The sequence below is a fragment of the Actinia tenebrosa genome, unplaced genomic scaffold (assembly GCF_029948245.1).
Source record: "Actinia tenebrosa isolate PJP-AT-01 unplaced genomic scaffold, QUT_ActTen_1.0 PGA_scaffold13__45_contigs__length_12533684, whole genome shotgun sequence".
NCBI classification, from domain to species: domain Eukaryota; kingdom Metazoa; phylum Cnidaria; class Anthozoa; order Actiniaria; family Actiniidae; genus Actinia; species Actinia tenebrosa.
This window is the reverse complement of record NW_028292573.1, coordinates 97745-120422: the sequence shown is the minus strand read 5'-3', so window position 1 is coordinate 120422 and position 22678 is coordinate 97745. Positions and strand designations below refer to the sequence as shown.

General features: G+C 36.4%; 1 protein-coding gene across 3 annotated transcripts in view; it reads right to left on the bottom strand.

Moving 5' to 3' along the window:
- The window catches only part of LOC116289226 (uncharacterized), a 28152-nt gene extending 7664 nt beyond the window's left edge, over window positions 1-20488 (bottom strand). For 2 of the 3 annotated variants that reach the window (XM_089029052.1, XM_089029054.1), the window contains exons 1-15: window positions 20139-20488; window positions 19642-19729; window positions 19459-19538; window positions 15815-16211; window positions 14536-14559; window positions 13830-14210; window positions 12739-12819; window positions 12155-12238; window positions 10264-10941; window positions 8480-9061; window positions 6833-6928; window positions 5704-5787; window positions 3788-4417; window positions 2338-2508; window positions 456-623 (exon numbers count right to left, since the gene is read on the bottom strand). In XM_089029052.1, coding sequence (XP_088885178.1) covers window positions 456-623; window positions 2338-2508; window positions 3788-4417; window positions 5704-5787; window positions 6833-6928; window positions 8480-9061; window positions 10264-10941; window positions 12155-12238; window positions 12739-12819; window positions 13830-14210; window positions 14536-14559; window positions 15815-16127 — 3292 coding nt within the window. In that variant the 5' untranslated portion in view covers window positions 16128-16211; window positions 19459-19538; window positions 19642-19729; window positions 20139-20488. The remainder of the gene's footprint in view (window positions 1-455; window positions 624-2337; window positions 2509-3787; window positions 4418-5703; window positions 5788-6832; window positions 6929-8479; window positions 9062-10263; window positions 10942-12154; window positions 12239-12738; window positions 12820-13829; window positions 14211-14535; window positions 14560-15814; window positions 16212-19458; window positions 19539-19641; window positions 19730-20138) is intronic. The other variant, XM_089029053.1, reaches the window with a different exon arrangement.
- Window positions 20489-22678: the final 2190 nt, after the last annotated feature.

Sequence of the window (22678 nt, the reverse complement as noted above, 5' to 3'; positions counted from 1 at the left end):
TTAGCTCTCGAACGCTCCTCGTAGATCTACGGCTCAAAACTATATTCATACTACAAATTTGCGTTTTGCTGCTGGATGTGGGAAAATATCTAGCACTGAGCATGCGCGCTGGCGAACATAGCTTTGCTTTGATCAAAAGAGTCTAGGAATGATGCAGGTTCATGCTAGAAAAAGTTGATAGGATAATTAGGTGGAAGGCATGTGGAATTCTTTCAAATGAGTTGATGTACTTAGGTCTTTCTAATATCCTATTCAGAGGTCACGATATGTATTATATTATTTGTCTATATTTGGCTACATCCAATTTTATTATTATTGACCTTATATATTTAGAAGACAGCTAAATGTTTTAGTGTGTGAAATAAAAGTTATATTCAATAATGAATTATTAAAATACAGAAACCATCAGGGATAAGCAAAATGATTATTAATACTGAAGCTACAATTGTACACACCTTTGGCTTGTAAAGCATCTGCAGCTGAATTTCCTTTCACTATCGTACGAAGTAATTCCTCCCCCTTTCGAAACGACCTCTTCTCAATTTCTTCTCGTTCTTCAAGTGGTGCAATAAACCTCTTTTCATCTTCAGGGTCCATTGCTTCTATCTTGAGTCTCTCGATATCTGGTTTGTAATGAGAATATTTTGAGGATAATTAGATGGGAAGCAAGTGGAATTCTTTACTGAGGTTAACGATCTTATTCTTTCTAAGGGAGCATTCATAATTTATATAGAGCGGGGGCCATGATGACTTTAATTTTTTCCTTTGCATATTTTGGAAGCCTCCCTGATGATCTAAGGGAGTTTTTTTTTCATATGATACAGAGATCTTATGTAAAGTCCGATCTATTTCGGAGAGATTTCGGAGGGCCACCAAGCGCGGTCAATTCATGTATGGTGCAAAGTATACACTAAAATATACACTAGAGCTTCGGGTTTAGAAAGTCATCCGTTACATAAAATGATGCCGAAGGTTAAAAACTCTAGATATCATCTTAGGGGAAAGTCAACTATGAAACCTAAAATCAACACCCAGCGTTTCATGAAACAAAAGAAATCCCAAAAAGCACCGAATCGTGGAAAACTATGACATCACCTCAATATTTACTTAATATTGCATTTATTTTATGCAGCCTTAGAAGTTATCAATGATCATGAAAGTCAGGGAAAGTGTGTTGCATTGATCTGTTGTAGTTCTGAAAAATTAAAAAAAAAAAATCGACGAGTTTTGGCATGATCGTAGTTTTCATGAAAGGGTCCGTAAAAAAGCGAAAAATGTAAACATTGCGTTTTTTATATTTTGAATCATATATTTTCAGTTTTGGGGAAGTCGCGTTACTAGATTACCTTCTAATTTTTAAATGAAGTACAGTATTAGGGACATATGACAATAGAATGAGTGATGTTTTTCGTAAATAGATAACCCAGAAGTAGCAATATTGGCTACGGGAAATCCATTGTTTAGTTTTCACGTAAATTATACTCTTAATTTAGATATCCCGAACATATGCTTACGAATGTTACATGAAGTTACTTGGATTTAGCTCTCGAACGCTCCTCGTAGATCTACGGCTCAAAACTATATTCATACTACAAATTTGTGTTTTGCTGCTGGATGTGAGATGATATCTAGCACTGAACATGCGCGCTGGCGAACATAGCTTTGCTTTGATCAAAAGAGTCTAGGAATGATGCATGTTCATGCCAGAAAAAGTTGATAGGATAATTAGGTGGAAGGCAAGTGGAATTCTTTCAAATGAGTTGATGTACTTAGGTCTTTCTAATATCCTATTCAGAGTTCACGATATGTATTATATTATTTGTCTATATTTGGCTACATCCATTTTATTATTGACCTTATCTATTTAGAAGACACCTTAACAAATTGACATCAGATTTTTATGTGTCTGTCCTCTTATTGACAATAAATTGCGTCATCACATTGTCAAAGTAGTGTGGATGTACGAGGCGTAGCCGAGTGGATCCGCATACTACTTTGACAATGTGATGGCGAAATTTATTGTCAATAAGAGGACAGACACATAAAAATCTGATGTCTATTTGTTTTTTACAATAGCAAAAACGATAAAAACTTCTCATTTTTAGTGATGAAAACAACCAACGGAAAGAGCGCGCGCTCGTTGACATCAGCTTTATCTGTCTGTCCTCTTATTGATGATAAAAAATAACCAATCAGCGCGCGAAAAATTTATTGTAAAATAAACGTTTTAGATTGTGAAATAAAAACTTTATTTCCTAGTGATTTATTAAAATACAGAAACCATCAGGGATAAGCAAAATGCCGGATTATTAATACTGAAGCTACAATTGTACACACCTTTGGCCTGAGAGGCATCTGCAGCTGAATTCCCTTCCACTATCGTACGAAGTAACTCCTCCTCCTTTCGAAACGACCTCTTCTTAATTTCTTCCCATTCGTGATCAAGTAGTGCAATAAACGTCTTTCCAAATTCAGGGTCCATTGCTTCTATCTTGAGTCTCTCGATATCTGGTTTGTAATGAGAATATTTTGAGGATAATTAGATGGGAAGCAAGTGGAATTCTTTATTGAGGTTAACGATCTTATTCTTTCTAAGGGAGCATTTATAATTTATATAGAGCGGGGGCCATGATGACTTTAATTTTTTCCTTTGCATATTTTGGAAGCCTCCCTGATGATCTAAGGGAGTTTTTTTTTCATATGATACAGAGATCTTGTGTAAAGTCCGATCTATTGCCATGTGGCAGTTGCCAATCAATGTCACTAATTTATCAATGTGGTTGAATGTGCGTGGGGCTGCGAATCATGTGTCGTAAATTAATGTCTACGCATATTCTTTATTTGTTAGTTGCTGAAATTCAAGGCTCAGCGCAGGATTAGGGAATTAAAAAATTGGATTGGATTAAACAACATGCAACAGTATAATTAAACGCTTTTTATTCGAGATGATTTTGGTCATTCATGTTCGAACGACGATTTCTTTGGCTTAAACGTAAAATTCGGTCACGAAAAATTCGGTCGTAGAAATCTTCGAGGAAGAGCCAAAAGAATTTAAAAATGAATCCCCCATCGTAGGGATCATTTTGATCAGGTGTTTTGTGGAGATCGAGGTTTAAAAACGATGAAATGGTTGAAAGTGTGTTGTTTTTTCAACATAAGATGGCGACTGTAATTTCCTCCATTTCAATAGTATATATACCTATTTCAATAAACGTTGTCATTGCCAAAGGCGGAAGGCGAAATAGGCGATAGGTCATTCTGACATGGAAATGGTTTCGTTGAATACCAAGAACATTGAATCAGTCTCAACACTAAGGTCCATGTTCTTGACGAGAAGAAGAAGCAGAAACACAGAAACACTATTCTTGGATCTTGCGATGACCTGTCTCTTTTCACCTATTGACTATCGCCTTTGGCGATGACAACGTTTATTGTTTTTATCGATTTTTTTCACTCTTTCCCATTACGGAGAAAAAATAACTATTTAGTTTTTCCGATTTCATTTTCACCATTCCCTTTAATCTAAATTGGCTTCCTGTGCCCCCTATATATAAATTATGAACGCTAGCTCCCTAAATATCCTGTCTATAGTTCTTGATACGCATTGTGTTATATGTCTATATTTGGCTACATCCATTTTATTATTGACCACTCGTATCTATTTAGAAGACAGCCTAAGGTTTAAGTGTGTGAAAAATGATCATATTCACTAGTGAATTATTAAAATATAGAAACCATTAGGGATAAGCTAAATGATTATTAATACTGAAGCTACAATTGTACACACCTTTGTCTTGTGAAGCATCTGCAGCTGTATCTTTTTTCACCATCTTATGAAGAACTTCCTTAATCTTTTTAAACAATATCTTCCATTTTCCTACTATCTTGAATCTCTCGATCTTTGGTTCGTAATGAGGTCCACCCAGTCTGACCAACACATCTGAGATCTCACTCCAGTATTTCTCAAAATCACTGTCACTAACAGCTGTTTCTGTGATGTGGCCATAAAGTTCATCTCCATAATATTTGATTCGAGCCAAATCAGCTTCTCTACTCAGGTCTGTGGCAACAGGAAGCTTGTCCCATCCTGTTGGTGGGGGTGTCAGACCACATATATTACGCAACAGTACCAATAACTGCGCGATGTCAAAATGTGCTGAAGTGACAGGTGTACTTGGGCTAGCAGGATAGAGTCTGTCCCATTGTTGTTCGGATAGAATCTTCTCTGCTCTCAGTCCCTTTAGAGTAGAATGCACTGTTGTACTGAGTAGTGTCCTGTGAAGGGAGCTTGGCGAATGGATAGAATCGAATACATCTCTTAAGGCACGTGTCCCACCATCAATTAACAGTCTGCACAGCCGATCAATTTCTTTTTCTTTTTTGAAAGATGCCCAACGAGCTGCTATGCGGTTTATTTCTGTTGAATAAAGTAAAGTTTTAGGAATTCATATTAACTTAGTCTTGCAAGATATATATAGTCTACATCCAATTGTTTCTAGAAGCCCTAGTATGGATAAACAAGTTATCACTAACTTTGAACACGGGGCTGAGAGCCTTCGGGGAACAACACCTTTTCTAAATTCTTGCCTTTTTGCATCGCTTATCTCGATTATCTCAATTATTTATAGTCAGTCGTTTTAATTTCCTTTGTCGTTAATCCAGCTTCACTCTGACCATGACTTTGTAAACGACTGAAGTCCAGTCACTGCCTTGTTTATCTAAATACAGTAAAGACCCGCATAAAAGAACCACTATTTTCCCAAATCAGGCTGCAATAGTTTTTATATATTTGGTCAGTACTAGTGAGAAATCAGGCAGAGTAGGTTCTTAACAGGTTCTTAACAGGTTCTTATTTGCAACAACAGGTCTCATGACCCCCTTAAAAATTGCTGTTTGCTTCGGTTCGAAGAATAGAAGCAAAATATTGTTTTCACGGTTCGCCTAATATGGAGAGTGGTTGCCATGGAGATAATGGCGCAACGAACGGCAAAAGGCGGGCTTTCGGGTTTCATTCTAGCCTGACTGCAAGGTTAAGCACGGCACACTAATTTTGTCTTGCTTTTATTACTTTTAAGAATCGTTGTAAACATCTTAGGACCTTTCTCCCTCAAGGTCTTTTTTCGCCTAACACTGCATTCGGGAGGGACCAGGTTTCCTCCTAAAAAGGGGGTTTTGCCTGGCGGGCAGTAGGCGAGCTTCTACCAAAGATAATCCCTCAAACGGGTCTTGTACACAACAACAAAATGATTTAATAAACGGAGCCTGCAGTATGCCTTTGTTGGCGGGGCAATATATCGGAACAATGTGTGCCGACTGTCCAGCTTTCTAATTGCATGCCAGCAGTCAGCTTCCAATGTATCATAATAAAGTTGTTTGAGTTATTGATGGTCCAGGGATACAGTAGGGAATAGGGAAAACGAGAAGTTGTGTCAAAATGAACATCAGAAATGGAAATAGTACCTCGATATTAGTGAGAGGGCAAAGTCTTAGTATATTGTCTTATAGGTATTAAAAAAGAAATTAGGAATTTAGCATTTTTGATTTTAGAATTCTTATTTAAAATAAGAAACATATTGAAACCACGAAATTCTAATTTGCTATTTGAAAGGAAATGTGTCGGTACCGCAATCAACAATCAACAACCAACACCATGAACCAGCTAACAAAGCAACAAAACGATACGTCGTTAGAAATATATGCTACCTTTCACATCCATGTCTTCAGGAACATCTCGTTCACAGCATATTGAGTGCCTTCGCTTTCTTGTAGTACCCTTCACTGGGACACCTGACATACATATTTGGAAATACATTAATTTTTGAGCAATAGTCTAGAACATACAGTCAAGCCTCAGTTTTTAATAAAATGATCAAATTTTAAATGTCTCCATTTCTTGGTAGCATTTCTTGTTAGAGAGATATTCAAGTTTTAAGCTGATGCTAATTAGGAGGTTGATGACGTCATATCGTCAACTCACAGTTTGCTTATCATTCCATGATGGCCGAGTATCGAGAATATGACGTAATCAGGAAAATGGCCGCCATTTTATAAACTCCAATATCTTTTGAAGGAAAAAAATTTTTTTTGGTTTCAACATAGATTTCAGTATATTTCTGAAAACATATGATGAAATGTCATTTCCTTTTCCAAATATATTTTTTCCTTTAAAAGAAATTGGAGTTTAAAACTAATGGCTGCCAATTTCATATTCTCAATACTCATAGCCAGCATAGGATTATGGTAAGCTACATCTCAGCCCAATTTCAAACAAAATCAACCAAATTTATTACCAAAATTAATTAAGTAGATGAGTTGTCATAGCAACAGCCTTGGTTCCAGGCCACTCCTAACTATAATTCACGTTTTTGTTTCAAGGCTATATTAAATTATCTGTTGTGGTCATACACAAAAATGTAGACCAACGATTTTCTGCTCAAGCAATTGCTGAAAGGCTAAAATTGTTCTTAGGGCCCTGTACAACAGTGAGTTGCCATAGCAATCACTATAGTTTGAGTATTGTCATGTTACATGTTTTGATTGCAAGTATACTGCAAAGAAGTGCCATTCCAATTCATTATCAAAGATCTTTTAATCCAGACAAGAAAAAAAAAGCAAGTCAGAAATTTGATCATAATAGCACTTTAAGAAATAGCCTGCGTAGGACCCTCTGGCGAGGAGTGGGGTTCCTCACCAGAGTTCCGCTACGCAGGCTATTTGTTCAAAAAGACAAAACTAAAAGAATGCTAGAATGCAACACTTTGTTTACAGAGAATCAACACCAACAGCCAACCAACAAAGAGAAAAAACGATATTTGTGTGAAATATATTCTACCTTTTACATCCACTGGTTTACTGCTATCTTCAGGAACATCCTGTTTACAGCATACTGAGTGCCTTCGCTGACTTTTATCATTCTTCATTGATTTACCTGTAATACATATTTATACAGATAATTCCAGATATCATCAAAACTGAATCCAATATAAATAGCTAGGATTATCCGCTAGGTTTTCAAAACCAATGAGAATTCAGATAGTGAGTACAATGTGTGATAACAACCATTGTTTTCCTTTAGCAAAACCCGAATGGAGACGAAGGGGGAGCCCCCCCGGTTTTTAATAAAAGCTAGGAGGTTTTGGTAGATATGTATTATTATCAAACTGTAATTATTAGTAAACGAAGTGACGAGAGGCACACAAATAAATAATTCGGTTTTCCCAATGGGTTACCCGTGTCCCATCCGCGCAAAGTCAAGCCCCCCCCCTCCAACTTAAAAAAACGCTGCACCACCCCTGCCGAAACACATGATTTTAAATATGCCCGCGATTTATGGGTTGTTAATCACAATTATTATTTCGTTAGCAAGCGAGAACTAATTCAGGGCGAATAATTAAGCAGTTCAATTATGTTCCATACAGCTCCCTTCCGGACCAGTCGTGTATGCTTGAGCCGGTCCACGACAACTTTTTTTGTATGTACATACAATAGGACCTTGGATTTAAAGGGGAACACGAAAAATTTTAATTCAGCTGAATCTTTCCTGGAATAATCCTTAAAGGTCTAATAATCACTGGCTAAAGTTTTTTCCTGATATTGACGTCATACACTCAACACTAAACATCGCTCCATACCTTTCTTTGTATTTTGTAATCAAAATATCTTCTAGTTTTATACTCAGTATTGAAGAAAAGATACAGCTCCCAGCGTGTTTATATCCCAGTACATACTATACTATTAATTTTTCATTTCTTAATTCATTCTTTAACTCAATCATACAATCCCTCATTCCTTCACTCATTAATTCCATCATTAATTCATCCACTAACACATTCATTCATTGGCATGTAAAATGAATTAGACTATTAATAAATTTGGTTTCACATGATAATTATCGTAAACCATTAAGACCTCAGCTGTGCTATTTAACCCTTGTTAGATCTGAAAAGCCGATAATGAGTTTTTAGTGTAGTTTTCTGTCCTAGATTTGTTTATATAAGTGTTCTATAGCTTTTGTTTCACTCGTTTCTGTCTAAGTGTTTTCGTCATTGTTAGTCTAGTCCCTTAGGAGCTTTTGTATGCTTTATATACGCCCTCTATGCAAATACTTAGTTAGTTGGTGCTCGCAGTTCGTCCCTTCATACACAAATGTAAGTTATTCGTTTTCATATATTTCTTATCGCTTTTGCAGTTTAATGTTTCGCAGTTTTTCCTATTTGTTAAAATCATATTTACTAAGTTATTTATCTATTTATCTAGTCTTATTAGTCGTATGAGTTTAGAATAAAAAATCAAGTATGGGACACGTAGTACCAACAACCCTATTTTCCCTCGTGCCATGGTACTTATAATAAAACTTGCTCGCTTGTTTTATGATATTTCACAACTCTTGAAATAAAAACCGTAAACGCGCACTTTATAAGCTATATATTATAATAAGGGATAATAAGATAAAATCGCACAATAGAGTATGAAATAATACCTCTTGGCTGATTGTCTCCTCGAGGGCAGGAAGGTGAGAAGATTGATGCTTCATCTCTTTCTGTAGGACGGGATGGTGGTTGGTCTTTAGCTCGATCTGTTTCTGTAGGTACGGATTGTGCTTCTGGATGGCGTGATGGTGGTTGGTCTTTAGCTTGATCTGTTTCTGTAGGTACGGATTGTGCTTCTGGATGGCAGGATGGTGGTTGGTCTTTAGCTTGATCTGTTTCTGTAGGTACGGATTGTGCTTCTGGATGGTGGGATGGTGGTTGGTCTTTAGCTCGATCTGTTTCTGTAGGTACGGATTGTGCTTCTGGATGGCGTGATGGTGGTTGTTCTTTAGCTCGATCTGTTTCGGTAGGTACGGATTGTGCTTCTGGATGGCGGGATGGTGGTTGGTCTTTAGCTTGATCTGTTTCTGTAGGTACGGATTGTGCTTCTGGATGGCGGGATGGTGGTTGGTCTTTAGCTCGTTCTGTTTCTGTAGGTACGGATTGGGCTTCTGGATGGCGGGATGGTGGTTGGTCTGGTGTTCGTTCTTCTTCTGAAGAGCTGGTTGGTGGGGTGTGTTGTAGTGGGTCACCTAAAATGAAAAATGTACAGTTGCTTGATCGGTACATCGATTCAAAGGTATTTCCCTCGCTAAAATATTTTCCCTACATTACTATATCTCTTTTGCACTGTCGTTCTCCTCATAGTTTTTCATTGAGTAAGGGAAGAGGTAACGAATAGATAAATAAAGAATCGCAACATTCGGGGTACTGGAGCATAAAAAATCTATAAAGCTTATAGAGCACATGCAGTAAAACCATGGAAATAAAAACAAAGTTGATACTGACAAATAGCACTATTTAGTGACTAATAGTTGTTATCACTCAACCAGAATATTCATTGCACTACTCTTGTGTATTTATCTAGCTTTGTGTAATAAAATTGTTGGTTGAGTGATAAATAAACTTTGTTTATAGCGGACGACACTTGACAGTAATTTAACTGGTAAACTCGTGGTTCTCTTTTAACGTCTCTAGTTGATTAGGGACGGGACCGCCATTAATCTTTTGCTTGTGATATGATAAGCTTGAAGGTGATGAATAGTTTCAAACCTAAGGTGGTTATAGAGGAAAACCACAGTACGGTTTTGAGGTTCCATGGTTGCTAAGGTTCTTATGGATGACACCAGCGATCTTTCTTTCGAATTTACAATCAAAAGACAGAAACAGAATAAGAATAATATAATCTGTTTGGCTGGCTAGCGTGTTTATATCTGAGGACAGTTAAACGTTTGCGCAAAATCGTTGAAAAATATTTCATAAAAGCAATATAAAACCGCTGTTTATGTTTCTGTACTGTGATATAAACACTCTGCTGAGAGCTGAGCACTTCAAAGCAAGAGAAACCATGCCTCTTGTTCCTAAGCCTGTTTCTTTCGTGCTCTACAGCTCCAAGCGTGTTAATATCACAGTTTTAGCGTTTTAGTTTAGAAACACGATGGCTCTGGCACTACCTTCCTGGAAAAATATTAGAAATAAGACTATAACAAGGCGGATGGGATAATTAGATGGAAAATATATAAATATCTTAAATATACAGAGTTACTGATATACACTGTATAATTCAATTTCTCCATTTTTGATTACAACCCAATTTATTATTGATGTCTTTAGAAGACATATACAAAAGTTGTGGTGTGAAAGAAAAACAACTATATTCCAAGAGATTTATCTAAATTCAAAAACTTTAAGATGTATACTAAATGATTATACTGAAAGCTACAATTGTACACACCTTTGGCTTGTGAAGCATCTACAGCTGAATGTCTTTTCCCTCTCTTCATCCTCTCCATCTCTTGAAGGGATGTCTGCTCCATTTCTTCCCACTCTTCAAGTGCTCCGATAAAATACTTTTCATCTTCAGGGTTCATTGCTTCTATCTTTATTCTCTCAATCTCTGGTTTGTAATGAGGTCCACCCAGTCTCACCAACACATCAGAGATCTCACTCCAGTATTTCTCAAAATCGCAGTCACTGACGGCTGTTTCTGTGATGTGGCCATAAAGTTCATTTCTATAATATTTGACTCGAGCCAAATCAGCTTCTCTACTCAGGTCTGTAGCAACAGGAGGCTTGTCCCATCCTGTTGCTGGGGGTGTTAAACCACATATATTACGCAGTAGAACAAATAACAGTGTGATGTCAAAATTTTCTGAAGTGACAGGTGTACTTTTAGTAGCAGGATAGAGTCTGTCCCATTGTTGTTTGGATATAATCTTCTCTGCTCTCAGGCCCTTTAGAGTAGAACGTACTTTTGTACTGAGTAGTGTCCTGTGAAGGGAGCTTGGCGAATGGATAGAATCGAATACATCTCTTAAGGCACGTGTTCCACCATCGATTAACAGTCTGCACTGACGAGCAATTTCTTTTTCTTTTTTGAAAGCTGCCCAACGAGCTGCTATGCGGTTTATTTCTGTTGAATAAAGTAAAACATATTTTAAAACTGAGTTATCAACATTTACATTCTTCATGCTGATGAGAAGCCATTTTATTCTAAATATTCGAAAAGCGGCTGCCGACAGGAATACGAACTTGATAGTGAAACAAGTTTTAGGAATTCAACCGAAGGTTTTTGAGAGAAAAGCAGTATGCACACTCGCTTATTAAACGTACTTTCCATATTAACTTGGTCTATATAATGGATAAACAAGTTATCACCAACTTTGAAACATGGGGCCGAGAGCGTTCGGAGAACAACAGATTTTCTAAATTCTTGCATCGGTTATCTTGCATCTCGATTATCTCCATTATTTATTGTCAGTCGTTTTTGCTTTTGTCGTTAATCCATTTTCACTCGGACCATGACTTTGTAAACGACCGAAGTCCAAATATAAGTAATATTTCAACAACATCGTGTCATTGCCTTGTTTATCTAAATACAGTAAAGACTCGCATAAAAGAACCACTATTTTCCCAAGTCAGGCTGCAATGGTTCTTATATATTTGGTCCGTACTAGTGAGAAATCAGGCAGAATAGGTTCTACAGTTTCTTATTTAAAGATAAGTTTGTGTGTCAAGATGAACATCAGAAATGGAAAGAGTACCTCGATATTAGTGAGAGAGCAAAGTTTCAGCTTATAACATGTAACACAGGAAAAAATGGCATTAAATACGAACTCGAATATTTTAGAAGGATTTGTATTGAAAAAATGGGCTGGATAGCAAAGCTCGCCATCCAGTACATTTCCCATACACTTACTTATAAAATATTCGATTTTGTATTTAATGTCATTTCTCCTATGGTCAACATTATGAGCTGAAACTTTGACTTCTGAATAATATCAAGGTAATCTTTTTATTTCTGATGTTCAATTTGACACATAAATTCTCTTTTGAAGGGGGTAGGGTCACGTGACCTGTTGTTGCAAAAGGCTTATTGGATAAGGAAAATTGGCCATTTTTGTGGTTTTAGTATATCGCTTTATAAATATTAAAAAAGAAATTAGAAATTTAGCATTCTTGATTTTAGAATCCTTATTTAAAATAAGAAAACACATTGACACCACGAAATTCTAATTTGCTATTTGAAAGGAAATGTGTCGGTACCGCAATCAACGATCAACAACCAACGCCATGAACCAACTAAAAAATTAACAAAACGATACGTTGTGAGAAATATATTCTACCTTTCACATCTATGTCTTCAGGAATATCTCGTTCACAGCATACTGAGTGCCTGCGCTTTATTCTAGCATCCTTCATTGGTTTACCTGACATACATATTTGGAAATACATTAGAAAAGAATTATTGGAAGAGCAATTATAGTTCCAACCATTAAAACTTATGTACAAACTAGCTCATACAGTCGGTTGTTTAAAGTGCTACTATGATCAAATTTTGATGTCTCCAATTTTTATTATTCAAACACGTTAAAGTACTCATCAGAAAAGAAAAAAACTGGTGTTAAAAAAACTTGCTTATCATAATCCCATGCTGGCCGAGTATTGAGAATATGACGTCATCAAGAAAAATGGCCGCCATTTTATAAACTCCAATATCTTTTGAAGGAAAAAAGATATTTGAAAAAGTAGATCAAAGATCTTCAATCCAGGCAAAAAAACCCCAGCAAGCCAGAAATTTGATCACAGTGGCACTTTAAAAGTAAAAAAACCTAAAACGATATTATAATGTAAACACTTTGTTTAAGAATCGACATTAATAGCCAACCCGCAATAAAGCAAAAAAAAACCGGAATATATTCTACATTACCTTTTACAACTACTGGTTTCACATCTCGTTCACAGCATACTGAGTGCCTTCGCTGACTTTTCTCATTTTTCATTGATTTACCTGTAATACATGTAATGCATGTACATATTTATACAAAAACAAAAGAAAAGTAATAGAAAATCAATAGTTTGCTCGTTTACTTTTAACTCGTTCAAATTTGCGGTCGCCATTTTGGCAAAGGGTCTTATACAGGGAGTATGGGTAGGAATCTCCGAAATCAATTGGTGAAAAATTCAAAATTACAGGGACTATGGCCGTTGGCCGAATCGCTGAAGCTAAGGAGCTACCTGTATATAATATGTATCATCAGGCCTACTCTGGGTCCTTACTCAGCGTTAGATCGCCTAACTTCGCCTTAGACTGCCTTAGACTCTCGTTCCATAAAAATATTGCATTGTGGTCTAGATTCTTTATAAGGCATGATGAACAAAATATGTTTGTACCTAAGCTAGACCAGAATGCACCTTGTTCCCTATTCCAGGTCTAGCTTTGATCAACACCATATAAGACATGATGAAAAAATATGTTTGTGCCCAAGCTAGACCACAATGCACCTTGTTCCATATCCCCGGTCTAGCTATGATCAACACCATATAAGGCATGATGAAAAAAGATGTTTGTGCCCAAGCTAGACCAGAATGCATCATGTTTACTATCTCAAAAAGGTCTATGGTGAGGTCTTAATACGGTACCCTTAATACGAGTCACAATAATCAATAATTGGATGAGGTTTTGATGATAATCGGAATTATCAATGTCGAGGCCAATAACACTTGGCAAGACATTGATAATTTCGGATATCTATCTTTCTTTCCGGTTACGTGGAATAGTCCAACCAGAATTCTAGTTTTGAATCGATTATTATTTCGAATCATTCATATTCTCGGAAAGAATGATAAATTTCAATATTCGAATATTGAAACCATTTATGGGATCTAGGAGGGTAAGCTTGAACCGTTTTGACTGTAACTCTAACAGGGTCAACCCTCAGTGTTTGAACTATAACAATCATCACAACCAACCAACAAACCAACCAAAACCATATTTAAATTTAAGAAATATATTCTTACCTTTTACATCCAAGAGGATAAGATTCCAAAGAACTTCACGGTATTCTTCCTCGTCTATTGTAACCTCCACGTCAATCTCTCCTTCTTGGCTCAGTTCCTTCAACTCTTCCATCTCACTGAGGGATTTTTTCAGTTTTGCTTTCAATGAGCCATCCTTGTAGCTCTGCCATAGCCGTTTTAGTGATGAAATGCTCGAGACTTTCAAGACGAAAACAACTGAGCCTTCATAGATGTCAACTACTCGAGCCCCAAACTCCAGAAATGGTAGAAGTTTTAACATTTCTTCAGGATTCTCCCAATATATACGCGTTAAGATTGCTCCTGCTATGGTTATTCGAACTCGTCTTGATGATAACACAGTCTTCAAATGCATCATTGTACCTGCATGATGTACAGACATTGTATTCACGGTAAGAATGTTTTAATCTTGAGCCTGGGACTCATGTAGTCTGTCAAATAGAGCTTTTAATGGCCAGCTTTTGATATTCTAGACCTACTCTGGGTCATTACCCCGCATTAGATAATCTAAGATCACCTAAAATAGATTCTATCATTTTTTAAATTAGATCGCCTTAGATTGCGTTTTGTCGCCTACGTTATAGAACTCATTTATCAATATTTTTAATAAAGTAATAATATTAGACAACAACATATACAAAGAGGTATACGTCACAAACTAATTAATTAATTGTTATCATATAATTACCATCGAGTGTTCTCTTGAATATTCCTGAAAGAATATTAATAAAAATATGAGAACCCATACATGTTTGTATCAGAGGCAGCCCAAGCACGTAATGTTCTTGTGTACAATTTAATGTAAATGTATCTGATTAATCTGCTACGGTCACTAACTCAGGTGCTAGATTATAGCAGCAATATTCTTCAAACTCTTAACTTATAATAACAAATAACATGCTCTTTCAAGTCTTGATATTTTTTGGTATTGGATTAATATTAAAAATGTCAATGCTAGAAGTACAAACTCTCCATTCCCTCGTCAGCCAATAAATATTGCTATAAAACTGTGAAAGTTTTAGGGAATTGGTGCACATATAATTGATATTATGTACATACTGATGTTGTGTTTAATTTAATGCATGCCAGGGAGGGGGGGGGGGGGGGGGAGGGATAGGGTTTTCGATAGTGAAAAAACACAAATGCTCATGGTACCCTTTATAGGGTTCAAATATAGATGTGAGATTTGGTACCTCTTAGGATGTCGCAAATCTAAGAGGACCATCAGAGAGTAAGCTGGTACCTCTTAGGGTGTTTTACAGGTAATACTGAGATACCCAAGATTAGCTCAGCAATGTAAGCTGGAATTACAATAGTAATGCCACCAGCATATAATTTATTTTCGGTTCATCATCTGACTTTTCTATCCTTTCGTACTTATAGATAAAATAAAAATAATGAGCGTTTGGTACATTTACATTTACCGTTTAGGGTCGGGATGTGCCGCTGAGCCCACTGAACCCTGACCCCGTTCCAGAGTAAAATCGCTGAAATTCATACCCTGTTCCAGAGCAAGATCGCTGAAAATCATAACCTGTTCCGGTAGTGCGAAAATGGATACCCTGTTCCAGAGAGGAGAGAGCGTGATTTCATATATCCTGTCCCAGAGTAGAATCGCTGAAAACCATACCCTGTTTGGCGGCACGTACCCGTATAACGAATATAGGGGAGTACCCCCCCGGGCTTTCAGGGGTCATTCTCAAAATTTCCCACAAGCATCCCCACCTTTATGTATGGGAGTCCCCTCTCCCCCCTCCTCCAGAGATGCATGGAGCTCTTTTTTCATTACTTTGATTCTATTTCCTTGAGAATACAGTATTTTGTCAAAAAGAATACCCTTCTGAAGTTGAATATCTAGCTTATAAAACTATTTAGGTTAAAGGTGTTTTGATAAACAAATTCTATGAATAAGATAAATGGATGGTTACTTAATATGCTTCTTGACTGAACTTCTCCTAATACATTACCTGCACAATCATCTTCGTACTCCCCAACTTTTTGCTCCAGTTCTTCTAATCCAATCCTCTTAGCTAAATCTTTTAATAACTTCACATTGTTTGCTCCGATAACACCTTTTTCTTCCAATGCTTCTACAAACTTTTTTACATTATCGATTTCTTCTAGTTCATTTTCAGTGAGTTCAGAGAGAGATGTACGAAAACGATCTTTAAGCTCATCTAGAGTGCCCTTTCCATCTGCGATATAAGCTTTAAGTTGACGGATAGTTTCTACCATAAGATTGTCATACAAGAAAAACTTTTTCGAGTCTTGAGTTTCCATGGTTGCTACTGAACTTCTAATGACATCACCTGGACAGTCCACATTGAATTCCTCTAAAGCACTCCCATTTCGTCAGAATTTACGCTAAATAAACATAAAAAGCATACGAAACGATATGTTCAAATTTATATTTTATTACGCATATGTATCAGTCAATTCCAAAGGTACCCATCGGGAATTTTTTAATTAATGACCACTAATGACCAGAAATTTATCATTTGTCAAATCTCTAGTACCCGACAGGTCGGGCTTCGTTTCAAATCGCTCATAGATTTCCATTGACTGTCTTCTCATTGATATATCATAGATGTGTTATGAGAGAGAAAATTAATGTTTTTACAGACTAAGCTGGACATCAGATTTCTAATTACTATTTCTTATCGTATGAAAACAAGATAAAGAACGATCAATTAGTTATTGAAAATATCGATATAAGATTTCAGTAAGGCTGCCATCACGCACGAGTTTAGATGATGGTATGCTTTGAATTTACAAGTAAACTACTTAGCTCCTCCCATTAGCATGTACACCTATGGTTACACCCTAAACACTCTTTACCCCTTTGCTTAGTTATTTTACCACTATTCTTTTAAATCTTATGATATAATTATTCCTCGTAGACCTTTCTATACATTTACCATATATTCACATATTATCCTTGGTTTAAGTTATGTTTAGTTCTATGATTTTCACTCGTATTATTCTTAATAAGATATCGCACTCAGGAATTTACTATTTCCATTAGCCAATCAAGGCACAGCGATAATATCATATTGATTGTAGAATGACACCTGTCATGAAGTTATTATAAATAGAGCTCATGTAATTAGTTTTAGTCAGAGAAGGAGAGAAAGTGGAATAAAGATCCCGAGTAGCTCTACCGAGAGCGGTCTATCCCATAACAGATGCATCTTAAAATGTCAAAACTCAAGTGGAACCACAAGCGCAATGAGAAATCTCATCCCATGTTTCTTGAAATTTCCTTACCATGCCAATAAATAATTGGTCTATTTAATTTTTACAACTGGTGAACAATCTTGTTGAACTTTGAACATGCAAGGTTTATATTTTACACTCAATCAATCACTCACACAACAATCAATCTTATACAAAAAATTTAAACGTATAACCCAGCGCGTATCATAAATTTAAGAAAATGTTTTATAAATAATGCAGCGCCAAGAGAATATGAAGTAAGAGAGCACATCCCTGTGCCCATGAAAGTTTCTTGAAAATCTATTTTTAGCTCCGCGCGCAAGCCTGAGCTATTTTAGGATGCGATTCCTGATTGGTCAGATTGTAGTGATGTCATGGGTACACAAGAGATCGGCAGTGACAAAGCAAGCTTCATGCAGTTGATAAACCAAACTTTATTCAATTTGACGAGAAAATGCGTTAGGGGAATTACTTGAGAAATTCCGAAAGGATTTTGAAGGAATCCATTGGCAGCATATGTAAAAAATACTCAGCTAAGACAACATCATTCAAGCTTGTTTTTAAATCGAAACAATGGTCGCTCGATTGAGACTCAATCATTTTGGAGTTGATTGCAGATATAGATGAGGCTGTAAGTTATTCCACAATTCTCGGCCACCTAAACTGAAATACAGTTAATATTGCTGCATCCCAAGAACACATACTTCTGACCTGAACTTCAGTGTTTTCAAAATGACAAGTTATCTAAAGGACATCTACAATGAAGGTAGATTGGACTCGTTTACGAAAGAGCCGGATTTTCGATGAACAAACTTGTTGAATTCACTGAGTCAAGAGTTTAAAAAACTTTAAACTTGAGAGAAAATTTAGCATTTACTGTTGGAATCAGTTGTTTACCAGTAAAAAGAAGAGGTTTTATAGCTGAAAACAGTCAAGCTGCTCGGAATAGAAGAATTAAACATAAAGGCACAAATACGCCGAACTGAGAGCATCTGACAGAAAAAATCGCAAGTAAAACGCCCTTCAATCAGGTAAAAGTAATCTCTTTTTTATTAGTCTGAATCCTCAAATACTAAGTTTGATTCACTTTTTGTACTTCGCCGATATTGTGATTGTATTTCTATTGTCTGTTTGGGACTTTAAAAGTTGAAAAGTTATGAAAAAAATACCTGAACATTGAGGCGGAGCGAAAATTCAAGATGCAAAATTTGAAAGAAAAAGAAAGTTCTAGTTTTAATAGTCAAACTTTTTCATTAATTCGCCTTTTCTCAATGGGCAATGTCTTTTTCTTCGGCACATTTCGGTGCGAATAGTTTTTCTGATTCGTGTGTGAAACAAAATACTGGTCTTGTTCATCGTCTTCTTAATTACTTTAACTTAAACTTTATTTACTATAGAAAACACCACGGTAAATGCTTTTTTGGCTGTCTTCACTGTAGGTTTTTCGCTATTTTCATCGTATTTTTTATTGCGGTTTCTTTCCCCATGGCGTCTTCACTGTTTTTAGCGCTTGTTCATATGTGACTGAAAACCATCCTGATTTGATCTTTTTCGATGTCCTTTTACATCAATTGTTAAGCTAATGTTTAATTCGTCCATGAAGAACACATGATACTTTAATCATTTCAACTTTTTACTAATTTTGAAGGCATTCTTCTCGTCGGGAACTAAACATTTTTCGCTCGCATGGAAGTCACTACAACTCTGAGCAGCAATAAGGGATCGCATGTTAAAAATAGCTCAGGCTTGCGCGCGCAGCTAAAAATAGATTTTCAAGAAACTTTCATGGTTACAGACCCATGTATGGGAGATGTGCTCTCTTACTTAATATTCTCTTGTGCAGCGCGGAATTCAAAATTACCAAGTTTGATATTATTAGCTATAGGACAATAAAACATAAGATTGTTCAGACAGAAAAAAATAAAAAAAAAATTAAGCGATCAAATCTGTTCAATATCAGTAAAACAACACCCAGCTATCAACCCAGCAAAAACTGCTTGGAATCTAAATAATTCTTATTTCATTATCCTATCAGCATTATCCCAAGTAAATCTTTAATAAGTAAATCGTTATTAGAATATATTTTACGGAGATGAGCTATAGTCGCACCTAATGTTTTTGTTCCTCGTTGGGGCTATTTATATTATGCACAGCAGCTTGTCACGGTCTACACACGTCTAACAGTCTTTGACATTGACGGAGAGCCGTCAATCAATGACTGAGTGACGTCATACAAAGGGATCAGAAGGAATAGTCTTTGTTTACAGGCGAAGCCACACCAAGCAGTTTATTAGAGCTCAAATTTCTCAATTTCAACATAAATTTCCATCGTTATGCCACCACACTTTCAATAAATATGATTTCAATAGTTCACTTGCAGTTAAGATATCCCTACCTGTGTAGCGGTGCTCGTTCTGGTACTTCTGTGTGATTCCTACGTTAGCAAGAACGCTGCAACTGTTCCACTTTCAATACCTAGAAAATATGAACCTCGTCAATTCAAAATCAATAGCAGGTTTAAAACTATCTTAATCTTACATGTCCTTTAGAATTTCGACTTGTTTTTTATGTAGTTTACCTTAATGTTTCAATCCCACGATTTATTCCGTGATAAACTTCACTTCCGCGTTAATGATCGTCCGTCGCTTCGAAGTTCAGCTTGTTTTCTTTATCAGACCAACAAAAATGCATCAGCCATTTATAAAAGAAACGGTTAAAGATGAAACTTGTAGACTAGATTTACTCCATGTCCGATACCACTGCGCGAATGATACGTTTCTTTATGCTGCTTCCAACTAGTCAAAGCCAAGTCAGTCAGCTATATCTACGACTTCGAATCTTACAATTGCTACAAACAAACTTGACTTAATACACCATAACTTGTTCATGTACAGGCATAGTTAGTTTACTGGAACTTGAACTTATGCAGTTATTTATTGGTAGAAGAGGGAAATTAGACTTTATCCTACACGAAAACGAAAGTGAAACACAATGATACAAGAACTAGACAACGAAAATAAAGTCTAGCGCTCGCATAAAACTACAATAACTTTCTGGAACCTTCTAAATCCTTACCTTTAGCAAGTACTCTACTCATTAACTATGCCTTCAGTTAGCCTTAAATTTATGGCGACACCAATTTCTCTAAGTTCTCCAAAATTGTCTGTAGTTTCTTCGACAACCTCAGTCTTGAATGTTAATAGTTTACAGTCTGGTTGGTTTGGGGCTGTGCCCTGTAGGTAACACCCAGGTCATTTTCAACCAATAGAATCGTTGTATGCGAGCTATGACGTAAGTCTAAGCCAATCAAATATGTTTATTACTGTCTGAACTGTTTCTTGTTTTTAACTCTTGGATACGCGTACACCCTTTTCTCTTTGTTGTTTTCGAGGAGCGAAGCGAAAGAACACCTGGCCGCACTTGATATATTTTCAACGAGCAGCCTCGCTTTATTATTTATCTACTCACTTTATAGTTCACTTCCAGTCAAACCGCATTTTCTATATCCAGTTGGCAAAACAGAGAAAGCAACGCTTGATAAACTTATAAAGTGAGTCCTCCTGAACCGACTTCAATTTACTAACGCTAGAGAAATTGGTGGCTAGCTCGACAAATGAGGCATTGTAAAATACATGATCGAACCTTTCTCTATATATTGTTAACGACTGTTGTGTAATGTACCCCGTTGAAACACGACGATAATTTTAAACCGGTTTTTCGAAAATACGAATCTCGTCAATCCAAATTAAATTGGAAGTTTAAAACTATCTTAATCTTACATGTTCTTTAGAATTTCGACTTGTTTTTTATGTAGTTCACCTTAATGTTTCAATCCCACGATTTATTCCGTGATAAAATTCACTTCCGCGTTAATGATCGTCCGTCGCTTCGAAGTTCAGCTTGTTTTCTTTATCAGACCAACAAAAATGCATCAGTCATTCATAAAAGAAACTGTTAAAGATGAAACTTGTAGACTAGATTTACTCCATGTCCGATACCACTGCGCGAATGATATGTTTCTTTATGCTGCTTCCAACTAGTCAAAGCCAAGTCAGTCAGCTATATCTACGACTTCGAATCTTACAATTGCTACAAACAAACTTGACTTAATACACCATAACTTGTTCATGTACAGGCATAGTTAGTTTACTGGAACTTGAACTTATGCAGTTATTTATTGGTAGAAGAGGGAAATTAGACTTTATCCTACACGAAAACGAAAGTGAAACACAATGATACAAGAACTAGACAACGAAAATAAAGTCTAGCGCTTGCATAAAACTACAATAACTTTCTGGAACCTTCTAAATCCTTACCTTTAGCAAGTACTCTACTCATTAACTATGCCTTCAGTTAGCCTTAAATTTATGGCGACACCAATTTCTCTAAGTTCTCCAAAATTGTCTGTAGTTTCTTCGACAACCTCAGTCTTGAATGTTAATAGTTTACAGTCTGGTTGGTTTGGGGCTGTGCCCTGTAGGTAACACCCAGGTCATTTTCAACCAATAGAATCGTTGTATGCGAGCTATGACGTAAGTCTAAGCCAATCAAATATGTTTATTACTGTCTGAACTGTTTCTTGTTTTTAACTCTTGGATACGCGTACACCCTTTTCTCTTTGTTGTTTTCGAGGAGCGAAGCAAAAGAACACCTGGCCGCACTTGATATATTTTCAACGAGCAGCCTCGCTTTATTATTTATCTACTCACTTTATAGTTCACTTCCTGTCAAACCGCATTTTCTATATCCAGTTGGCAAAACAGAGAAAGCAACGCTTGATAAACTTATAAAGTGAGTCCTCCTGAACCGACTTCAATTTACTAACGCTAGAGAAATTGGTGGCTAGCTCGACAAATGAGGCATTGTAAAATACATGATCGAACCTTTCTCTATATATTGTTAACGACTGTTGTGTAATGTACCCCGTTGAAACACGACGATAATTTTAAACCGGTTTTTCGAAAATACGAATCTCGTCAATCCAAATTAAATTGGAAGTTTAAAACTATCTTAATCTTACATGTTCTTTAGAATTTCGACTTGTTTTTTATGTAGTTCACCTTAATGTTTCAATCCCACGATTTATTCCGTGATAAACTTCACTTCCGCGTTAATGATCGTCCGTCGCTTCGAAGTTCAGCTTGTTTTCTTTATCAGACCAACAAAAATGCATCAGTCATTTATAAAAGAAACTGTTAAAGATGAAACTTGTATAGACTAGATTTACTCCATGTCCGATACCACTGCACGAATGATTAGTTAGTTATACTGCTTCCAAAACAAATAGCCAAGTCAGTCAGCTATATCTACGACTTCGAATCTTACAATTGCTACAAACAAACTCGACTTAATACACCGTAACTTGTTCATGTGCAGGCATAGTTAGTTTATTGGAACTTGAACTTATGCTTATTTATTGGTAGAAGAGGGAAATTAGACTTTATCCTACACGAAAACGAAAGTGAAACACAATGATACAAGAACTAGACAATGAAAATAAAGTCTAGCGCTTGCATAAAACTACAATAACTTTCTGGAACCTTCTAAATCCTTACCTTTAGCAAGTACTCTACTCAGTAACTATGCCTTCAGTTAGCCTTAAATTTATGGCGAAA